The following is a 23,103-nucleotide window of genomic DNA, read 5'->3' as shown; positions in this document are numbered from 1 at the left end:
GCACCAATTCAATCTCACCACTAGAGAGCTGCAAAATACATTGAGACAAGAAAGTGTCCATATTGTTTGTAAAGGATAATACCAGATGAATACCAGTTTTCCATAACATGTAAGATCAGATCAGCAGCAGGGATTTAGGTTAAGATAATGAAACAAGAAACAAATATCCGCCTGAGCTCGGCAAAGGATCATGCAAACTTTGATAGAATCTAAAAACAAACCCATCTTATTCCTTTGCTCATTAACTACCATTTCCTGGCCTTCTAATTAATTAGAGAGTAGCAGCCCTCCTTTGAGTTTAAGCCATTTATCACAGCATGCTATCCAACTGTGAACAAGTTATTAATCAAAATAAATTAATTCATTTAAACTGATTAATTGCTCCTTTAGACACAAGAGTGTATCTGTTAAACCTGTGGCACTGTGCAGAAACTAGAGAATTAGATTTTAGCCTGCAATAAACACAGCTTAATGAAACCATTTTAACTCAATAATTCTGAATGTTTTTAATTCCTGTGACATAAACTGTACATATGTTGTGTTTGATCTAGAGTCAGTCAGTGTTGGAGCTGGATTTATTAATTGAAGTTGCTCCGAAACCTAACCTTATAGTTTGCATAAACAAATCCAAAATAAATATGCTAAATAGGGTGAACTTGCCTTGTTCAGTGGAATAACATTTACTGATCTTAGACCTGATTATCAGTGCAGAGTTTATTATGCTTAGCAATGAGATTAGACAATGACGCTGAATCATATTATGGGCTGTATTTGCTCATAAATTAATTAACAGCTCAAAGTTGATCACACCGGAAAGATATTGTGCAGATATTGGACAGAAATATTTATCTCCAAATCTAAAATCACTCATTTCAATTCAATTCAGTTTATTTATATAAACTCCCCCATTCATTGACTTTATGGCTACTTTTATTATTGTTGTTAATGTCTGGGCACAGGATGCCCATTGTGGTGTGCAACTGCACATACTACACACATGCAATTCCATGGCAGCAATGCCACTTTATTTTGGATCAATTAAGGTGTTTCAGAATACCCAAAGTAATAAATGTCCTCATTTATGTGTGTGTTTGTGTGTGTACAGGTGAGACCAAAAACTTCGAGAATGCCTTTGAATTGACAAATGTACAGCTGTCTGGAATGCCCCTGGCTTTCTACTCCGGGATGTATGCATATGCTGGTTGGTAGGTATGGTCCACAAGAACACAGAGGCAAACAGATTCAAGTAAAGATACAGTAGCAGTGTTGGGTTTCATTGGTAGCAAACTACAAACATTTTAAACCTTATCAGTCAGCAACTAAATGTTAATCTAAGCTGTTTTCATTATTCCATTAACAGGAATAGTTCATGAATAAATGCATTAAGGATACTTTGCATAGAAGTTAAAAATAACTAAAATAATTGGCGCGACTACATAACAGTTTCAAATATTTACTCCACCGAACATTGTTAGAGAATGTCTGGTATGGAAATAGTTCTAAATGTGTATAAAAGTAATTGTTCAACATCTACAGTGGCAGCCACATTTTGTAGCACCACTGGTGTGTTTTTACACATCTATATCAGTTTGCCTTAAAATGAATTAAACTTTTATGGCAATAGCATAATCTCACAAAATCTCAAACATTTTAAAGTAGTGAGGAAACACACTCTCTCTCTACAGATATGGATGTATACATATAGATACAGTAGAGGGCATTTTCACACTTACAGCTCGTTTACTTTGGACCAAGCGGGAGATGTTGTGTTCTGCGCTGGTAGAAAACATGGAGAATTTAATCATATCGTTAGTGTGTTTCTAGGTACTATTTCAGGAAAAATTCTATAAGAAAGTATACTGAATGATTTTGAGGAGACATTTTGAATGTTGCATAGGGCTTCATGCTTGAGGAGGAAGATGCATGGCCTTTGTTTAGTAGTTTGTTTACCACCTCCCACATTGCAACGCAAAACTCTCTACAACAAGGTGTTTGGATTAAGCTTGGAGCGTACACCAGGTAACTGCGTCGGATCACATTCACACCATAAAGGAACCGAACTAGAGATTGTTGGGAACCATATTGAGACCACCTCCTTAAAACTGTCTTGGTATGGTTGTTTGGTCCACACCTACTGGGATTGCTGTGTTCACATATACACATACGAACCACACTAAAGGGGGAAACAAACCAGAGATTATTTAAAACAGACTAAACACAAGACACAGCGCTGGTGGTGTAGGGGGTTAAGCGCACCATATACGGAAGCCTTAGTCCACGACGTGGCTGTCCCAGGTTTGGCCCTGGTGAAATTTTCCGCATGTCTTCCCCTCTCTCTCCATCCCCATTTCCTGTCTATCTACTGTCAAAAACTACTGTAAAAAATAAAGGCCACTAGTGCCGCAAAAAAAAAAAAATCTTTAGAAAAAAAACAAGAAAACAAACTTAACATTCTAGGTGTAAAAAAAACCCATATACATAGATTTTTTTTTTTTTTTTTGGTAAATTCCTGGTGCCACACCTATTGGTACTGGGGCTGTTGGTACTTTATACAACCCCCTTTTGGCATTACAACAGCACTTAGTCCTCCCCTATAAGGTTGGAGCATGTTTCACAATTGCTTTTTGAGCAATCTCTATAAATCAGGGCTGTCAAACAATTTGATGTCTAGTTTTCAGCAAACTTTCAGATGTGTCTGTGCTTCAACACAGCTAAAGTAAATATTTTTGTCATAGTAGAGTTCTGTATAATTAGCTTGCATGCTGAGGAGGCAATTCAGTTTATCCCACATGTTTATTCTTTGTTTCCTACTAAGCTTCTTTGATCTGACCAAAGCACAGTTTCAGGTAAAGTCCCAGTTTAATAAACCTTTGTAATAATAGGACAGAAAAGGCTTGCTTTTCATACATGATTGGCAAGTAGATTGAATCTAATGGTTGTTAGGGAGACCTAGTAACCCTAGATGCAACTCTTTACTGCTCCTTTGTTGATCTAAGCTGTCTTACTATCCAGCTCACAGTGCATCATGACTACATTGATATGGGTCCTGGTCCAGCTTACAGACCAATGGCTAAAAGAAACACACTTCTGAGTCACACCTTGTTTATACACCAGAGGACAAAAATCATGGATTTCTAATTTGAAATTTCTAGAAACTTTGATCTACCTCAGAAAATTAAACTATTAAAAATTAACTATTAAAAAAATGTATTCAATGTAATCGTACCACAAGTGATTTATAAATTAGAACTTAACTTTGTCCAATATGATATCGAGAAGACATGTTGGAAATAAACAGTTCCATGTTCTAATGGAACGTTAGAATAAACTACAAGTTGTTTCTGCTACTAGTACAAGACAAAAATGTAAATATGTTATTATGTTTATTATTAACTCTCCAATGTTCAAACTGTGAATCAAAGAATGCCCTTAAGTTTATGATCTCTTGTATTTCTGCATTAATTACACACTTTAGTGTGCGCTTCCTACCATTTTTCTGTAGTTTGTGTGGGGTATATGAGCATAAAATAATTAACCTTATTTGGCTCAATATGGTCTAAAATTTTAAACTTTGGGGTTAAATCACATTACATATAGATATGTAATAGTGAGTCAAACCTGAATGAAGGCTCTTGGTAGATACAGTATGTAGCCTACGTTATGTCTGTTGCCCAGGAGGATATAACTCACAAATAGTTCTAATTGAGTCATTTTGGTTGATAAACACAATCCAAATGGCATAATTACTGGTTAATTTCTACATCAGAATCAGAATCAGAATCAGAAAAGCTTTATTGCCAAGTACGTTTTTGGACATACAAGGAATTTGTTTTGGCGTAGTCGGTGCAATACAGTACAAATTAAACAGTACAAACATATCTACAATATAATATAAATATAAGTGCACAGTTTTAAGTGAGTGAGAGTAAATATAGAGCAGTAAAAGATCAACATAAAATTACTATAGCGCTGATGTAATTATATACATTGTAACTGGTTGTATGATAGCATTGTTGTGTGAGGAAATATCCAATTACAAGATAAGTTCTTGGATCTTGCTTTTGTTGCTGCTGATTTTCACCTTTCTTTGATTTTCCAGGTTTTATCTTAACTTTGTGATGGAGGAAGTTGACAACCCAGAGAAGTAAGTTCTAAGTGCTGACTGATCTGTGATGACATTTAGGTTTATGTGTTGAACTAGAAAGAAGAACTATGGTCTAACCCTCTGCATTTCTCCCTCCAATGTTTGTGTGCATTTGAATTGTATACAGCTCATAGTTTTTGTTTCAGCTGCTGAATTGTGTTGGATTTCCTGCAGCAACTGCTATGGCAAGCGGTGCTCCGTAAAGAAGCTCAGATAAACATTCTGTGACCAACAAAAGAAAGACAGAGAGAAGCTGATGACCATAGTAGGACCAAAGAAAGACATGTGAATGAGTCCAAATATTATCTTTTCTATCTCTACCAAAGGATGTAAAATACTTGAAGAACCACAAAATGTCACTATGACACTTCCCTGCATTAACCGATAACTGAAGTTATAAAGCACTGACAGATACAACATACTGAACATATTAGCTTCCACTTCATTAGCTGGCAAAAATAAAACAAAAATAAAAGACTTATTGTTAGGTATTATTTAGTCAACTCAGAGGCAAGAACGATACAGTCAATTTACTTCCAAGGGTAGCTCTGCAGTACAGACTACGAAGTATTAGCCCCCTCTCACTTTATTTATACATGCTTGGTTACACACAGTTCAAACAACATTCAGGGTGGGTGTGTGTGTGGGTGTGTGTGTGTATGTGGGGTCAGAAAGGTTAGGGTTCATTTATCTTGATTATAAACAAACAGAGGAAGTGGGAAGTGGGGACCTGGTGAATAGCCCCCAGATGCTGCTAATAAAATAATAAAAGCATAAAAGCATAACTCATTCTTGTGACCATCTCCCTTCCTGTAACATGTAAGGAAGGAAAAGCACTTACATGAGTGATAAACAATACAAAAGATATAAAAACCCTAACACTTATCATTGAACAAACAAACTCAACAACAACAGAGCAAGATGGAAGAACAGAGATACAAAAAGCACTGAGAGAACTTGAAAAGGTCGTTAATCACTGAAGAGATAGCACAGTTTTCCATTCTGGGTCAAACTGCAAATGTTTATTCTGAGAATATTCATCTCATTAAATTGAACTTATCAGTGAAGTCTGGTAGACACATTGAATAATGCCAAAGAACTACCTATATGGTCTAATTACTGCACATCCCTGTGTAGCATTTTTCTGATTCTGTCCTCTTATCATTAGAAGACAAATGAACACATAAAGTGGAGCTTTGTAGATGGCAAATTTGACATGAAAACACTTTTGTTTAGTAAAATATGAAGTGAACACATTAAAGTGATCAAGTCATTCACAATGATATGCTGTAGTTTATTTTCCTGCTTTATTCATTTTATTTGTCAGTTTTACATCTCAAAACTAGAAACAGCTTTCCGGAGGCCAGAAAACTAACATTAAATTCAAGTCAAATTAAATGAGCATACTGAGAAATCTTAGGGTAAATCCACTATCTACACCCACTTATCCTTGCAGGCTTATGGGGTGGTGATCCCTTCCTCCAGGGTTCAGTGGGCGAGAACACCCTGGACACAGGTCGCCCTTTCATCACAAGGATGCAAAGAGACACACGGCAAACAATCATGCACATGGGCGCACGCGCACACACACACACACACACACACACACACACACTCCTAAGGGCAATGTTAAACCAACATGCATGTTTTTGGACTGTGAGAGCAACTGGAGTACCCAGAGAGAACCCTTGCATGCAGAAAAATGTAAACTCTATGCAGAAAGACGCTGGGTGGGATTCAAACCCAGGACTTTCTCGCTGCAAGGCAAGAGTGTGCGCCACTCTTTATCTATTACTAATTTTGTAAAAGGAAGCAAGGTAACAATATACTATGCATGTGTACTTACATGCTAATCTTCTATCTCTTAATATAATACTATGGTAACACAATGCCAATACCACATTTCCATACAGTATGCGTGAATGAATTATACAAGGTTACTTTGTATAATAAATGGTCTAAATGCATGTGAAAAGACCACAACTGCAAAACTATAGTGTAATAAAGGGTTCAAATGAGCAGCACAGCTGAAAATGGGCACAGAACATTGACTAGCCATTCTCACCAAAAACAAACCAGTTGTTTAACTCCGTATTATCAATTTTATGCCATTTCTAAATAAAACAACAGCTGTTTAACTTAATATGCATCCTTTGGCTTTTCCAATTGCTTTAGAGTAGTAGTGCAACGCCATACGCCATTATTATTCAGCTCCTCTTCCACAAATAATAACATAGGCAAGAGTCTTATGGCAGCATAGGCACATTGCTGCCCTCAACAGGTCAGTTTTAAAAATTCAACACTGTTCTCCAGTTCAAATTACAATACCCACTGTGGGTCGATCATTTTTACCCTAATTTCCCTACCTGAACAATATTGAATTTAATTAACTGTTGGAATATGGCACACAACTGTCTAATTAGATAAAAGTGGTTGCATTTTCCTCAATCCTTTTTCCATCCTAATATTTAAAGACATTATCAGATGAGGTGGATATAGAGTTCTGAACAATGGGGTTAATCTCACACTCAGTTTGTTATGTTTCCAAAAAAAATATTTTTAATATAACTTGACTGTTGCTGAAAACTGGTCCTTTGGTTGACTTTGAAGCCTTATAGTTCTTATAGTTCTATGATTCATAAGTTGGGGTTAGCTGCTAAGTTCTTAAGAAATTCTAAAGGCCAGCTTTCAAGAAAACCCTCAGAGGAAAACACGATTGTCTGGTTTCCTGAAAATGGCTTGAGACTTTTGCATGGGAATGTCAGTAATAACTTAAATTGTTGTCTATAATATTTGTTGTTTGTCTAGAACAACCTGAATTTTGTTCATTCTATGAAGAAAACATAGATAATAACTAAAGGAAGAGAGAGGGAAGAGAATGATGAGAAGATGCAGTACACCTGTCTGAGTGTATGCTGATCATAACATCTCTCTTCTTCCAGGACTCTGCCATTAGCCATTTGTATCTCCATGGCCATTGTGACCTCCTGCTATGTCTTGACCAATGTTGCATACTACACCGTAATGACAGCAGAGGAACTCATGGCCTCGGAGGCTGTTGCTGTGGTAAGAACATGGACCATCCATCCACCCATCCATGGATGTTAAATTAGCAGTTTTACGTTGTAGAAAATAAAACAACACAACAGAGAATTTTCAAATCACAGATATGACACAAACAACAGTATTTTATTAAACAGCTTTTTTGCTTGGTAAACAAACCTTAAAAATATGACATAAGATGTAATTAATGACATTTTTTTGTCAGATCAAGTAGAGGAACAAAATTATGTTATCAACCAAATTATGTTATCGACCAATCTACCTCCACGTGGCTACGTCTTCCCTCTCTCTCCACCAACACCCCCCCCCCCCCTCGCCTACTTTATAAAAAAAATAAAATAAAATAAAAAAATAAAGGGGGCTGCACGGTGGCGCAGATGGTAGCACTGTTGCCTTGCAGCAAGAAGGTCCTGGGTGTGATTCCCGGCCGGGATCTTTCTGCATGGAGTTTGCATGTCCTCCCCGTGCATGCGTGGGTTCTCACCGGGTACTCCGGCTTCCTCCCACAGTCCAAAGACATGCCTGTTAGTTTAATTGGTCACTCTAAATTGCCCTTAGGAGTATGAATGAGTGTGTGCATGGTTGTTTGTGTGTTGCCCTGCGATGGACTGGCGACCTGTCCAGGGTGTACCCTGCCTCTCGCCCATAGACTGCTGGAGATAGGCACCAGCTCCCCGTGACCCACTATGGAATAAGCGGTAGAAAATGACAAAATAAAGGCCATTAGTTGCATCTCCTCTGTCTTTTTTGAAAAATTTAATTCTTTAAGGTTTGGAAGAACTGACAAATCAGCTTAGCAGGTCGAAGCGTTGTCAGTCTTGTTGACTTTTCAACTTCTACCAATAATTTCCAGTTGGACAGAATTTCAGCCTCACTTTATTTGCCTTTCCTGGGTAAAGCTTGTCACACTTGTAAAAAAAAACATGATCATCTTAAAAACTAAAGTTATCTGCAAACCTACTTGGTATTTATGGATTATCTGTGTCTGCCTGTGTATTTACTTTTAGAAGAAATGACTACCATATCTCCTGCTGCTTTACCCAATCTGTAGCTCCATATATTCAGAGACAGGAAATGTGCTTGTTTCTTTACATTTCATGACGATGGAACTAAACAAACGCTACCGTCTAGCATCTCCTCATTCCATGCAGATTCAGTCCTTCTTTCATCCATTTATCCACAGTCAGTTACTGTGTCCCTTCAGTCCAACTAGAACCATTTTTTATGTTTATGAAATGATGGTAATTTCTTACAGTTTGGTCAGAAACATTAAATTATGTCCACTAAACATTATTTTCTATCCATTTGTCACTATTATGTCAATGTAACCTTTTTTTTAGCCTTGTTGCTTTGGGTTTTCTGACATGATGCTTTTATAATCTTCCCACATTATTCATACCTGCTCCACATTTTAGATCTGACGTTTTCAGATGGAGGTAAATTTGTCTCAATATTATTCAATCAAACAAAAACTAATCTCAATCAAAAAATATTAAGTTGTGATCAAAACTTTCAGAGTTGTAACGATTTATTTTTTTTTTTTTATGGAATATTTTATTTTGGGGAGAAAAATTTTTTTTTGATAAAACATTTTTTTTATTAAAATGACAACACAATCTCTTCAGATTATATTAGAGGGTCATCTATATTATAACCAGAATTAGTATTTTATAATTTCACTGTAGGTTTCTGGAGAAATACACAACTAAGTACCACAAACGCTTCTTTTGGGTGAGGTCGATGAGATCTTGGGAAGTGGTCTGGACAGCTCAAAGTGCAAGAGCATCCAGATCTCCTCTGACCTCTCCTGGACCGGAAACGCCCCTCGCCTGTTGAAGAAGGTACAACAACAGCTCTTCTTCATCTCCTCAGCTGCTTACAGATGTCTGCAGGGCCACGGTGGAAAGCACTCTGTGTCTCAGCATGACAGTGTGGTGTGGGAACTGCACAGGAGAGGAAGGAAGTATCACGGGTTGTGAGGACAACACACAGGATTATGGGATGCCATCTGCCCGACATGGACTCTGTTTTATACAACACTTGGGGTAGTTGTGTATTTCTCCAAACCTTTACAGTAATTAATTATTACTATTATTATTAAAAAAATTATGAAATACTAATTCTGGTTATAATATAGATGACCCTCTAATAAAATCTGAAGAGATTGTGTTGTCACCTCTCATGGTTTTGGAGAAATAAATTCCTGAAAGTGGGACAAATGCATATAATGGTTGAGCATTTTGAGGTATTTTGACAAGATATTTCTCCAAAACTGTACAGTAAAATATTAAATATTTATTCTTTTACATAAAACATGAATGAGAAAGTTGTAAAAATGTAATTAATATAAATGTTCTGTAGGTTGCTTTTCTGTTTTCCTCTTATTTTCTCAACCGTTGTTAGGATCAGCGTCCTTTCTGCTCCATTACCGTAATGCGCCTTGTATGCCCGACGCTAATCTTTAAGAGAGAGCTGGTGTCGGCTGGCGTGACCGCGTATTTCTGACTGTCGGCTCACTTAACCGCAGTTTTCTTCTGTACAGTTGATGTCTCCTTACTGAAGCGACGCTGCAAGCCCTGCAGTTTGAGCAGAAGTTCAGAGGTGGGGGGGATCAGAGTCTGCGGCTTTAGTCAGCGCTAACCAATAGGGAAACGTCTTACAGCGTTTGTCTTTAGGCCCCGCCCAGGATGTTCATGTTCCCAGAAATCAAAATTCGTTGAGTTCAACCAAAAACAGAGAGCGTCAAAACCAAAAAAGCGAGACTCGTAACCAAAGATTTTTGACATGCGCAAATAAAAGTTTATGTTTTGCAAATAACTTTTTTTTCTTCGTGAGAAAAAATGAGTCATTTTCATCAAAAAAAAGTTTTATCAAACAAATTTTTTTTCTCCCCAAAGTAAAATTTTCCATTTAAAAAAAAATAATCGTTACAACTCTGAAAGTTTTGATCACAACTTAATATTTTTTGATTGAGATTAGTTTTTTTTGATTGAATATTCCAAAAGTTTTGACCACAGTTTATTTTTTTGATTGAGATTATTTTTTTTTTTGATTGAAATTAGGTTTTTGTTTGATTGAATAATATTGAGACAAATTAACCTCCATACTTTTAGGGCCAATCTTCCCATCAGCCAGTCAGCTGCAACAGTTCCATAAAGTCTTCAGCTGTTAAATAAAACAAATTTTTAAAAGTAAATTGTAGTTAAAAGAAAGTAAATACAAAGACCTCCACATTGTTACCTAGTTAAACTTTCTCAAAAAACAAGCTACTTCAGGAGGAGATTCAGGGCTTCATGATGGAAGTTTTTTTTCCATGATATCAGAGGAGCACCTTTTTGAAGAACGTTCAGTTCCTTGATTGAATTCCTGACCAAAAAATTTTTTTGGATTAATCAAGGGATTCAGAACCTCCAAAGAGCTAGGACCTGGTTGCCCTATTGGTAACCCAGCCTTTGTGTGAATGTGGAAGATCTCTGTAGAATAGCTTAATGTCAGAAGGTGTTTACCTGCCAGATTATGATAAACATCTGTCAGATCAACATTTTCCTGCTGAAGATCAAAGGAGATACATCACTTTAAATCAACTGCACAAGTCTGCTAAAAGTAAAATGCTAATTAATAAACCAAATATGCACCCGATAGAGACACACTCTGGAGTCAGCTCAGCAGTTCATCATAGATAGAGCAGTATCCTTGCAGTGATCTCTTTGTATGGAACATACAGAAAAGGAATTCCTCAAGGGAAGCATTTGGTTCTTAAATTCTTTAAAACAAAGAAAAAACAGATAGTCAGGGAGTGCTATTATTTTTAAAAGACTTTGTCTTTGAGGGAAATATATAAAATGAATTAACATGTGACCACAAGCAGTAAGTTGGTTTGGATCTTTTGTTGCTTATTAAGAAAGTGGCTAATAAACTAAACTGTAAATAAACAAATGGAATCCATTCATATGATTTAGATGTGGGGCATGCAGCACAGTGTTGTTTTCCCGGTAGCTGGCTATTGTTCTCCTGTTGGAGACAGTTGGGTATACACCTTGAAAGCCTTCAGATGTGGCCTCGCCTATATGCTGCAGTGATTTTTACCTCTGACCTGAGCTGCCTTCCTGCACTTAACATCTCATTATTAGTAAAGCCTTTCTGACAACTTTGCTTTTCCACTAATGCAATTACTTCAGCCCAACCATGTTAATGCTAATCACATCTCAGACATTCTCCAATAAAAGCCACCATTCCTTATTAGACTGCTATCAGTGCATCTGCAAGCCCTTAGCTGAGCTATACTCAATAACTAAGAGATCACTGCTCGTTTGTAATGCAGTTAGCTTTATTGCCCTGTGCACAATGAGTGTTAAGAGCACCTTAAGAAAGGTGTTAAGAGCATTTCTGCGTTCTTACAAGGTTGATATGATAAAAAGATTACACTCTGTTCTCAGTCCATCAGACTGTGGGCGGACGTTTACATTGAAAACGTAATTTAAGATTGAGTTTACGTCTCAGACTTATACACAAGAAGCTTGCAGCAGTACCTAATGAGTCATTTTAGATTACCTGAATAGGAGCGGTACTCATTATGTGATGTGAAGAACAATAAAGAGACAGGGAGCATGTACAGGTCCTTCTCAAAATATTAGCATATTGTGATAAAGTTCATTATTTTCCATAATGTCATGATGAAAATTTAACATTTATATATTTTAGATTCATTGCACACTAACTGAAATATTTCAGGTCTTTTATTATCTTAATACAGATGATTTTGGCATACAGCTCATGAAAACCCAAAATTCCTATCTCACAAAATTAGCATATCATTAAAAGGGTCTCTAAACGAGCTATGAACCTAATCATCTGAATCAACGAGTTAACTCTAAACACCTGCAAAAGATTCCTGAGGCCTTTAAAACTCCCAGCCTGGTTCATCACTCAAAACCCCAATCATGGGTAAGACTGCCGACCTGACTGCTGTCCAGAAGGCCACTATTGACACCCTCAAGCAAGAGGGTAAGACACAGAAAGAAATTTCTGAACAAATAGGCTGTTCCCAGAGTGCTGTATCAAGGCACCTCAGTGGGAAGTCTGTGGGAAGGAAAAAGTGTGGCAGAAAACGCTGCACAACGAGAAGAGGTGACCGGACCCTGAGGAAGATTGTGGAGAAGGGCCAATTCCAGACCTTGGGGGACCTGCGGAAGCAGTGGACTGAGTCTGGAGTAGAAACATCCAGAGCCACCGTGCACAGGCGTGTGCAGGAAATGGGCTACAGGTGCCGCATTCCCCAGGTCAAGCCACTTTTGAACCAGAAACAGCGGCAGAAGCGCCTGACCTGGGCTACAGAGAAGCAGCACTGGACTGTTGCTCAGTGGTCCAAAGTACTTTTTTCGGATGAAAGCAAATTCTGCATGTCATTCGGAAATCAAGGTGCCAGAGTCTGGAGGAAGACTGGGGAGAAGGAAATGCCAAAATGCCAGAAGTCCAGTGTCAAGTACCCACAGTCAGTGATGGTCTGGGGTGCCGTGTCAGCTGCTGGTGTTGGTCCACTGTGTTTTATCAAGGGCAGGGTCAATGCAGCTAGCTATCAGGAGATTTTGGAGCACTTCATGCTTCCATCTGCTGAAAAGCTTTATGGAGATGAAGATTTCATTTTTCAGCACGACCTGGCACCTGCTCACAGTGCCAAACCAACTTGTAAATGGTTTACTGACCATGGTATCACTGTGCTCAATTGGCCTGCCAACTCTCCTGACCTGAACCCCATACAGAATCTGTGGGGTATTGTGAAGAGAACGTTGAGAGACTCAAGACCCAACACTCTGGATGAGCTAAAGGCCGCTATCGAAGCATCCTGGGCCTCCATAAGACCTCAGCAGTGCCACAGGCTGATTGCCTCCATGCCACGCCGCATTGAAGCAGTCATTTCTGCCAAAGGATTCCCGACCAAGTATTGAATGCATAACTGTACATGATTATTTGAAAGTTGACGTTTTTTGTATTAAAAACCCTTTTCTTTTATTGGTCGGATGAAATATGGTAATTTTGTGAGATAGGAATTTTGGGTTTTCATGAGCTGTATGCCAAAATCATCCGTATTAAGACAATAAAAGACCTGAAATATTTCAGTTAGTGTGCAATGAATCTAAAATATATGAATGTTAAATTTTCATCCTGACATTATGGAAAATAATTAACTTTATCACAATATGCTAATATTTTGAGAAGGACCTGTATTACTTAAAGGTGTTTTTTATTTTGCGTCATGCTCGAAAAAGCACTAAGTACCCTATTATGATTAAAGTTGTATTGATTTACACCTAAAGATTAGATAAATTTGTAAAGGGCAATGATGCTAATCTAAACATTATGACTGAATTGCAATGCAACAGAAGACATATGTCCTTGGAAGATTTAGTTTTCTAGATCGGTTTCAAAATTTGGAAAAAGTAAAGGGTTTAAATTTTGATACATTTTAGTTTTTTTGTTAAGGTTTTTTGTGGCACTAGTGCCCTTTACTCATCAGTAGCTGTTCAGGAAATGGGGCAGAGAGATGGGATGACATACAGCAAATGTCTCAGGGGTCAACTGTGTTGAGGATGGTAACCTCTGCATGAGGTGCGCCTGCTTTACCACTGAGCCACGGGGCGCCCTAAGATTTCTTTTTTTTTATAGAACTGATCACTAACAGTAAGGAAAGTAGCTGTTGGGTGTTTGAAAAGTTAGTGGAGGTTGCTAATTGATGTCGTCAGCTTATTTGCATAATTGGTCATCAGCATGTAAACGAATGGCATCATAATGAATGCTGTGGAAGGGACTGTAAATAAAAAAAAAAACTATATACCATAAAAATTAACTTTTACATTCAGGTTTGTTTCACAGTGAAATATTAATATTAATTTGGATCATACATTTGGATGCAATGTACATTAACAATATGAAATGCAGCTCTAACAGCTGTAACACAGGAGGGGCCTATGGCAGCATGTGCTGCTCAGTGAGGAGAGGTCAGACAATACTGTTAGTGTGAGGTTGAGGAAGGACTCAAGTACATAGTGTAGTTGAGGTGAATAACGGTTTTAATAAATAAAGTAACTTACAAGGAGAACAGGATGCAGAGCATAGGCAGAAATCCATTTGATGATACGCAGCATTTGACATGGAACAAGCAGGCAAACAGCAGGCTCCAGTAATCATTGTGGACAACCAGAAAGCTTGCGTACACCGGGAGAAGTGAGGAGAACGTCATGGCAAGCAGGTGAGAATGAGCAACAACTGAGACCAATGAAAGTAGCGAGAGAGCAGAGGGAGAAGGCTAGATTTGTCCCCAGACCCTTTTTGTTTTTTACAAACCAGTCTATAAAAGGTTCTGTAAGATTGTTAAACAGAACAACAAAACTAGAAAAGCTAAAAAAAGTGGGACTGGTGACGTTTTTGATCAGCATTATATGACAGTTCCAACTTGATTTTAAATCATCAGTAATGATTTAACATTCTTCTTCTTTCATTTGAAACTAATCTTTATTTTAGGTTAAAATGACAACTATGCATGTATTTAATTAATTCAGATTTTCCCCCTTTACTGGCTAAATTCAACCATGCCAGCAATGTCTGAGGCTAATATGAATTTAATAGCTTCATAAATAATAATCAGCTTTGTCTCCCACTTCTGCATGGCCCATTTATGACAATTACTGCCAGCAGTCCTTTCAGTCCCATAAATTCAGTCTAATTAACCACAGTTAATAATATAAGGCCAAAAAAAGTAACAGTCTACAGTCATGAGGGTAAATTCACATAAATCTGATGGATTTGCTAATAAAGCCTTTGAAACTCATTAAATAATGTTCTTTGGTTTATTATAGACATATTATGAATAAGTCTAAAATGTCTGAAGACCCAGAACACAACATGTCACCTGGAGAAATATTTGGCTTGGCTTGAAGAACCTTTGGATTGTTTTTTTTTACCTGAACAGATACCGTAGACAGTAAGAAATGTGTTTTTCTTGTTTGAATGTTTGTTTTAATGAAGTAATCAACAACTGCACACCAGCCACCTCTTGACCCAATGTCATTTACTATATTTTGGTCACTTCTTCAGCTTTGAAGCAGCACATTTTCTGATTTCTCACTTTGATCCCTTTTTTTCTTATTTAACTTTCTTCTTCTTTAACTTTCTAGACATTTGCAGAGAGGCTATTGGGAAACTTCTCGTTTGCAGTCCCGGTGTTTGTGGCATTGTCCTGTTTTGGTTCCATGAATGGTTGTCTCTTTGCTTTGTCAAGGTAAATATTCTGCCTCTTGGTTTCAACCTGGTTCTGAACTGAGTTCAAACTGCAATATTAAACCCTCTACACATTTACTTAAGCATTTAGTAAGAGTGGTGTGTTTAGCCAACATTATCTTATCAAAGTGTGACCTGGTAAACATTCTGTGACCTGGCAAACAAACTTGGAGTTGTAATAACTAGTAAGCTGAATCACACACATGGCTTTTAAAGGGGACCTATAATGCAAAATTCACTTTTTGAACATTTTTATACTTCCGTTTGGGTCACTAATGCTTTTACAAACAGTCAAAATGCAAAAAATAAACAACATTCAGCCGTTTTTTGGCTATAAAAAAAGGTTTTTTCTTTCTAGAAAGCACGCAGTTTCAAAAGCTGTGTAATTGTGACATCACAATTTCACTGGCACCTAGCAACATTACCTGAGCCCCGCCCCTGACTAGCAACTGAAGCGGAGCTCCACCTGCTTGATTTTCAATAGAGGATCACGTCTTGCCAGCTGGTTTTACCTTACACGCGCTTTACAATGGCTACCCTCAAAGACAGATGTTCTGTTGTTGGCTGCAAAGATCCTCATGTGTCCATGCACATTATCCCACTATAACAGAGATTCATGGCTTCATTTTATTTTTGAGGATAATGTCTCAGGCACATTACCAAAGACAGCACTAGTTTGTGTGAATCACTTCAACACGGACTGGTTCGAGAACTCACGTCAGTACAGGCCAGGATTTGCAGAAAGACTTAGACTGAAGAAAAATTCAGTCCCTACTGACCTGATCTGCAAATCTGTAGGTGACAGAAATGTGAGTACTTATAATTTTGTCTTATAAGTTTCGGTTTCATTTTCACGTGTACAAAGTGCTAGTTGGGGGCGCGGCCATTTACAGATAATTTGCATAAAAGTGACAGAGCCCTAAAACAGCTCATTCTGAAAGGAGCTCAAAAAAAGGGGAACCTGAAGAGGTGAAATCGCATTATATGAAAATGATTTTGTGCAAAAAATGTAATTAACATGTTTTGTACAACGCATAGGCCTATACCCAAATGTTTAAAAGGAAGCATAGTAGGTCACCTTTAAGCATCACCACTTAAGGTCATACTTGACCAGGTGGGTCAGGTGTGAACGTTACTGTATCTTAGATTATCAAACAAGCTGCTGTAGCAATAATCTGGGGTCTTGCCATTTATTTTGATGCTACTGGGATTCAAACACTCTTAACAATATGTTCTGTAATTCAGCAAACCCTCTTTAAGCCACCCCAGGCCTTCCACAGGACAACTCTTAAACCCCCAGTCGGTCGTGGCAGACGGCCGCTCACACTGAGCCTGGTTCTGCTGGATGTTTCTTCCTGTTAAAAGGGAGTTTTCCTCTCCACTGTCGCTACATGCATGCTCAGTATGAGGGATTGCTGCAAAGTCAACGCCAGTGACTGTCCACTGTCTCTACATACACATCCAGGAGGAGTGAATGCTACAAATCTCTGACTCGATGCAATCTGCTGGGTTTCCTTAGATTAAAAAAACTTTTTTATCCAATTTGAATAAATAACTGAATCTGACTGCACTGTTCAATGGTTAGGGCTAATTGGAATATATGTACCTAACTTTGGTGAAGTGCCTTGAGACAACATGTGCTGTGAATTGGTGCTATATAAATAAACTGAATTGAATTGAACCACTGAAAAGTAAGTCTGTCTGACAATGCACTGCCCATACCTGCCTGGTTCTACTCCACCAGCACCCCACTCTGCGCCAACAGTCATTGGCAGAGAGGGCGGAGTACACCCTGGACAGCTTCCCAGTTCATCAGAGTCAAGAATGATGACATATGTGACAACAAACCATTCCCACAGACACTTGGACCTTATTATAATTATAAATCTTCAATTATCCTAATGTGCATGTTTTTAGACTGTGGGACAAAAATGGATTACCTGGAGAAAACCCATGCATACACAGGGAGAACACAGAATCTCCACATTAAGCTGTTATTTCAACCCAGGATCCTGGGTATAAAAAGCAGGGACATCTTGCATTGGCAACAGTGTTACCATCTGCACTCTGCAGTGTCCACTACTGGCAAAACGGAGTAAGCAAGTGACATTAGCATAACTGGTGCAGCACCACTGCTGCAAACCTAGTGCAAACTTGGTTCTGTGATCACCTACGTTGGCTGCTCAGAATCTTGATACTGCCTCGGTGCTAGCAAAAACCACTGTGAACCAGTAAGAGGGTCCCTCAGTCATAGCAGGAAAGATTTTGTTATGATAGAGGTTATCATTGCTGACCATGTGTAGCTCTTCATGGGAACAAATATCCATGAATCCAGTGGCCTTGTTTAGCAATATTGTGCTTTTTCTCTATACTGCAAAAAGGGTTCAAGATTTATTTGAGTGACACAACAAGAAGTGCCTTAAGTTTCAACTTCTCAACAATCAGCAGAATTGAATCAAATCAATACATGTTAGATGTTCTAGAGGGTTTTATGGTGGCACAGTTGGTAGCACTTTTGCCTTGCAGAAAGAAGGTCTCGGTCTCCTTGTACATGCATGGTTTCTCTCTGGTTACTCTGGCTTCCTCCCATAGTTTAAAAATATGATAGGTTATGTTAAGTTAATTGGTCACTCTGCAAGGCCCTTGGGTAAATGTGTGCGTGTGTGTGTGTGTGCGTGTGTGTGTGTGTGTGTGTGTGTGGATGATTGTTTGTACAGAATGTGCCCCACCTCTCGCACAATGACTGCTGGAGATGGGTATCAAACACTGCAAGGACAAGTGGGCATGGGCAATAAATGGGTGAATAAATGGATGTTCTTGACAAATCAGCAACAAACATCCAACTCCACATCTTAAGAAACGGATATAATTTGGTTAAGATGCATTCATTGATGGGTCCGAGTTGTTTTGCTGACAAATGATTGATGTACTACACAGATTGGTAAATTTTGTTATCAAGGGCTGGTGCTCTGTAAGTTTTAGATTCATCCGTGTTCCAGCAATTGGTTGAAATTATTGAATTATCACCTGGGCCTTTTAATACTGCACTCATTTAATGTCAGGAGTGTTCAAGTAGGGAAACAACTAAAACATGTATGACACTGGCCATCGAGGGCTGGAGTTGCCCACCCATATGTACTATCATATTAAGCATTTTGGCCAATAAGAAGTCAATATGATATAATATGGCTTATTGGCGTTGTTAGTCTATTGTCAAATGGTTCCCATCTCCCTGTGTTTATGTGAGTGGGTGTTTGTGTTATTCAGATCGTTCTATGTAGCTTCCCGTGAAGGACAGCTCCCTGAGGTCCTGTCTATGATCCATATCCGCAGACACACTCCATTGCCTGCTGTCCTCATACTGGTCAGTATGCTTTCAGTTTTTTTAATTCAACAGACAGTTCTGACAACATTAACTCCTGTATGTTATCTGAAGCTTTTAAAAAATGTTGTGTTTGTCGGTAATTGCAGTATCCTGTGACCATGCTCCAGCTTTTTGTGGGGGACATTTACAGCCTGCTGAACTTCATGAGCTTTCTGAGGTGGCTGTTTATTGGTGTGGTGGTTCTGGGTTTAATCTACCTCCGATATACCAAGCCTGATCTCCCCCGCCCCTTTAAGGTCAGTGTTTCAGTATCTTTTACCAACTAAAGCTGTGCATAAACTTTCCTTCACATTGTTTAGATTTACATTTTTCAAACAGAGGTATCAAACCCATTTGTGTGAACTTGCATCATATTACATCTCGTCTACAGGTGCCACTCTTCATCCCCCTGGTGTTCTGTTTTACATGTTTCTGCATGGTCTTCCTCTCGCTGTACTCAGACCCTTTCAACACAGGAATTGGATTCGCCATGTCGCTTACTGGCATCCCAGCGTACTACATTTTTATTTACTTCAGCAGACCAAAGTGGCTTCAAAGAGCTTTAGGTAACTCAACGCAATGATCAAATTTATTTTATGGCTGTTTTGTAAAATTAATGTCCCATGATTCACGCAACAGACCAAAATAAATTAGTCTTTAACTGTTCATTTATAAACACATTTTTTAATGTTGAAGTTCTCACTAACTACATGCTTCTGAGAAAATATTCCGTGAATGAAGTGAAGCTGAAGGCATCATAGCCAAGTCTGAAGAGGGGGGAATGCCTATATTGCTTATATGGCTCCTCACAAAAAGGCAAAAAGTGCATGCATGTGCGCTACAGCTGAGTCTCTGCGCTACAGTCTCTGTGCTGGCTTGGAAGGAAAATGCTTGCAATCTTTCTGCATGAAATATTCAAGATTTGCCCCGAAAAACAGGACATCAAAGGAATGACAGATAGAAAATAACAAAGCATACGCATAGAGGCATTGGATAAATGAAACAGATGTTGAATGTCAGATATTAAAGGCATAAAAACAATAAATGTTTTATACCGTTCATTAATTAAGATATTTGATCAAAAGCTTCTGTAAAAAAAAAGGTTTTCAGTGCTGATTTAAAGAGACCAACAGTTTCTGCACATCTCAGGTTTTCATGGAGTTTCATTGAGCTGAGGAGCATAGAAACTACAGTGGCTTGTAAAAGTATTCATACTCCTTCCTTGAACTTTTCCACATATTGTGCAATACTATTCAGCCCCCCTGAGTCAATATGTTGAGGAACCACCTTTTGCTGCAATAACAGCCGCAAGTCTTTTATGGTATGTCTCTACCAGCTTTGCACATCTAGTGACTGAAAGTTTTGCCCTTCTTTGCAAAACTGCTCAATCTCAATTTCAATTTAATGGAGAGCATTTGTGAACAGCAGTTTTCAGACCATGCCAAAGATTCTTGATTGGATTTAGGTCTGAACTTTGACTAGGCCATTCTAACATATGAATATATTTTGTTTTAAACCATTCCATTGTAGCCCTTGCTTCATGTTTATGGTCGTTGTCCTGCTGGAAGTTGAACCTCCACCCCAGTCTCAAGTCTTTTGCAGACTCCCACCGGTTTTCTTCTTAGATTCCCCTGTATTTGGCTCCATCTATCTTCCCATCACCTCTGACCACCTTCCCCATCCCTGCTGAAGAGAAGCACTCCCAGAGCATGATGCTGCCTCCACCATATTTGACAGTGGGGATGGTGTGTTCAGAGTGATGTGCAGTGTTAGTTCTCTGCCACAAATAGAGTTGAGCATTTTGGCCAAAAAGTTCAGTTTTGGTCTCGTCCTACCAAAGCACCTTTTTCCACATTTCTGCTATGTCCCAACATGGCTTCTGGCAAACTGCAAATGGGACTTCTTATGATTTTCATTTAACAATGGCTTTCTTCCTGCCACTCTTCCATAAATATCCACATTTGTGCAGTGCACAACTAATAGTTGTCCTGTGGACAAATTCCACCACCTGAGCTGTGGATCTCTGCAGTTCATCCAGAGTCATCATGCATCATGCTGCATCACTGATCAGTGTTCTCCTTGTTCGGACTGTAAGTTTAGGTGGACAGCCTTGTCTTGGTAGGTTTACAGTTGTGCCTTACTCTTTTCATTTCCAGATGATGGATTGAACAGAGCTCCATGAGATGTTCAAAGCTTGGGAATCTTTTTATAGCCTAAGCCTACTTTAAAGTTCTCCACATCTTTATCTCTGTCCTGTCTGGTGTGTTCCTTGGACTTCATGATACTGTTTATTCTCTGAATAAACCTCTGATTAGATTACACGCATGTGGCCTCTAGTCATTAGCAATCGTCAGGCAACTTCTGAAGGCAACTGGTTGGACTCAGAGTAAAGGGGGCTGAATACCTTTGCACACCACACTTTTCAGTTTTTATTTCTAAAAAAAAAAAAAGAAATCTTGTTTAATTTTGGTTCCACTTCACAATGGTATACCACTTTGTGTTGGTCTTTCACATAAAGTTCCAATAAAATATGTTAATGTTTGTGGTTGTAATGTGACAATATGTGGAAAAGTTCAAGGGGTATGAATACTTTTACAAGTCCTTGTCGATGATGCCTCACCATGTTTAGTTCTGGTCCTGTAAACACTGACTGAGGCACACTCAGAAATTTCAGCCCAAGACCATTTAGTGCTTCAAAGAGCAATAGCAGATTTTTTAAAATATATTCTTTGACAAACAGGGAGCCAGTGCACTGATTTAATAACTGGTGTGATATGATCCGTTTTCCTGGTGTTGGTCAGGACTCTGGCAGCAGCATTTTGGATGGGCTGCAGCTGCCTGACAAACATACTATTGTAGTGATATAACCTACTAAAAAAACAGCAAGCAGCAGATTTTTGTGTCCTGTTTTGACAGAAAAAAGATTTATTCTGTCAATGTTTTAAGATGAAAGTTAGGGGATTTAGTATTAGACTATGTGTTTGTCAAAATTTAGATCCGATTTAGATTAGAGTTAAGTTCTTTACACATTCGCTAAGTAAGAAACAGGATCCATATATACAACCGGCCCAAGGGCCAGTAGCTTTAAGTCTGAGGCCATGGTTCTCTACTGGAAAAACATGGTTTTCTCCCTTTTGGCTGGGTTCATGTATTTTGGTGTTTTGTTCATGAGTGGTAGTACATTGGAGATAAAGACACATACACAGACTGGAACTTGACTGGAACTGTGGAATGCAAGTACAGTTCCGGTCTGTCGTGATGAAAAAAAGAGCTGAGTAAAATAGACAAACTTTCCCAACTGTGATCCATCTCCATGTTGTTCAGGACTGGATGGATGGATGGATGGATGGATGGATGGATGGATGGAAACTTGTTGTTTTATCCTGAAGTGAGTGGAATGAGTTATTTGTATCATGTTCCATTTTTTGTACCCACAGATTCCTTCAACAGAACTTTGCAGATCATCCTGGAGGTGGTACCTGCTGACCAGTAACAGCTCACAAAGTCTGCTGCTACAGTCTGTGTTTTTCACTGAGGAATGATGAAAGATAAGGGTAATTCCAGACGTAGCCTAGTTTAAATCTTTTTATAGATGTTTATTTTTAAGTTTATTATTTTATATTTTGTAATTTACTTTGGTTTAGATGAACAAACTTGTTAGTGTTCATGTAACAGCATGGGACTTTTCAGCAGCCATCAAGTGTACTGAAACATGCAATACAAACACAATACTGATGAAAATTAGTATTGAACTTAAAGTCTAAGTAACCACATGCTATTTTTAATTGATTAGATTTGTTGATGATTTATGATAAAATAACTGTATTAACATACAAATTTTCTCCAGACAATTAGTCATCATAACTCCCAATAAAGGTTTAAGAACAAGGAGAATGTTCTCCATCATTTCTGTAAACTTTATTCACAGGCTAGGACCTCAGAATATGTCATGTCTGATGTGAATCTGTGGTATCTTCTTAATATTTGTTTAAACATCTCATTACAATTACTCAATGTTTTTTTTCCACTTACTTGAAGAAGGTATTTATTTTGGAACTGTGTCAGTGGGGCTGACTACCTTCTCTATGTTCACACATCACAAACCTGGTTTAAAAAGTTTCAGGTTCAGCTTGTGTATGAAAGGTGATACGTCCCTGTCTGCTCTCCATCTGTGCTAGCATGCATATGGCCCAGCCCCACCATTATGACCTTTGCCATTTGACTCAATCATTATCATGACTTTTCATCACCAGACTGA

General features: G+C 38.4%; 1 protein-coding gene across 1 annotated transcript in view; it reads left to right on the top strand.

Annotated features, from left to right (window-relative positions):
- Window positions 1–22,736, top strand: part of slc7a11 (solute carrier family 7 member 11) — a 56,752-nt gene extending 34,016 nt beyond the window's left edge. The window contains exons 5-12 of the mRNA XM_047354563.1: window positions 1,106–1,205; window positions 4,100–4,144; window positions 7,087–7,210; window positions 15,379–15,482; window positions 18,749–18,845; window positions 18,953–19,102; window positions 19,237–19,411; window positions 22,283–22,736. Of these exons, the coding sequence (XP_047210519.1) occupies window positions 1,106–1,205; window positions 4,100–4,144; window positions 7,087–7,210; window positions 15,379–15,482; window positions 18,749–18,845; window positions 18,953–19,102; window positions 19,237–19,411; window positions 22,283–22,338 (851 nt within the window). The 3' untranslated portion in view covers window positions 22,339–22,736. The remainder of the gene's footprint in view (window positions 1–1,105; window positions 1,206–4,099; window positions 4,145–7,086; window positions 7,211–15,378; window positions 15,483–18,748; window positions 18,846–18,952; window positions 19,103–19,236; window positions 19,412–22,282) is intronic.
- Window positions 22,737–23,103: the final 367 nt, after the last annotated feature.

This window comes from Girardinichthys multiradiatus, chromosome 23 (genome assembly GCF_021462225.1).
Source record: "Girardinichthys multiradiatus isolate DD_20200921_A chromosome 23, DD_fGirMul_XY1, whole genome shotgun sequence".
Lineage (NCBI taxonomy): Eukaryota > Metazoa > Chordata > Actinopteri > Cyprinodontiformes > Goodeidae > Girardinichthys > Girardinichthys multiradiatus.
The sequence above is the reverse complement of the archived record's forward strand: the minus strand, read 5'-3'. Positions and strand labels throughout refer to the sequence as shown.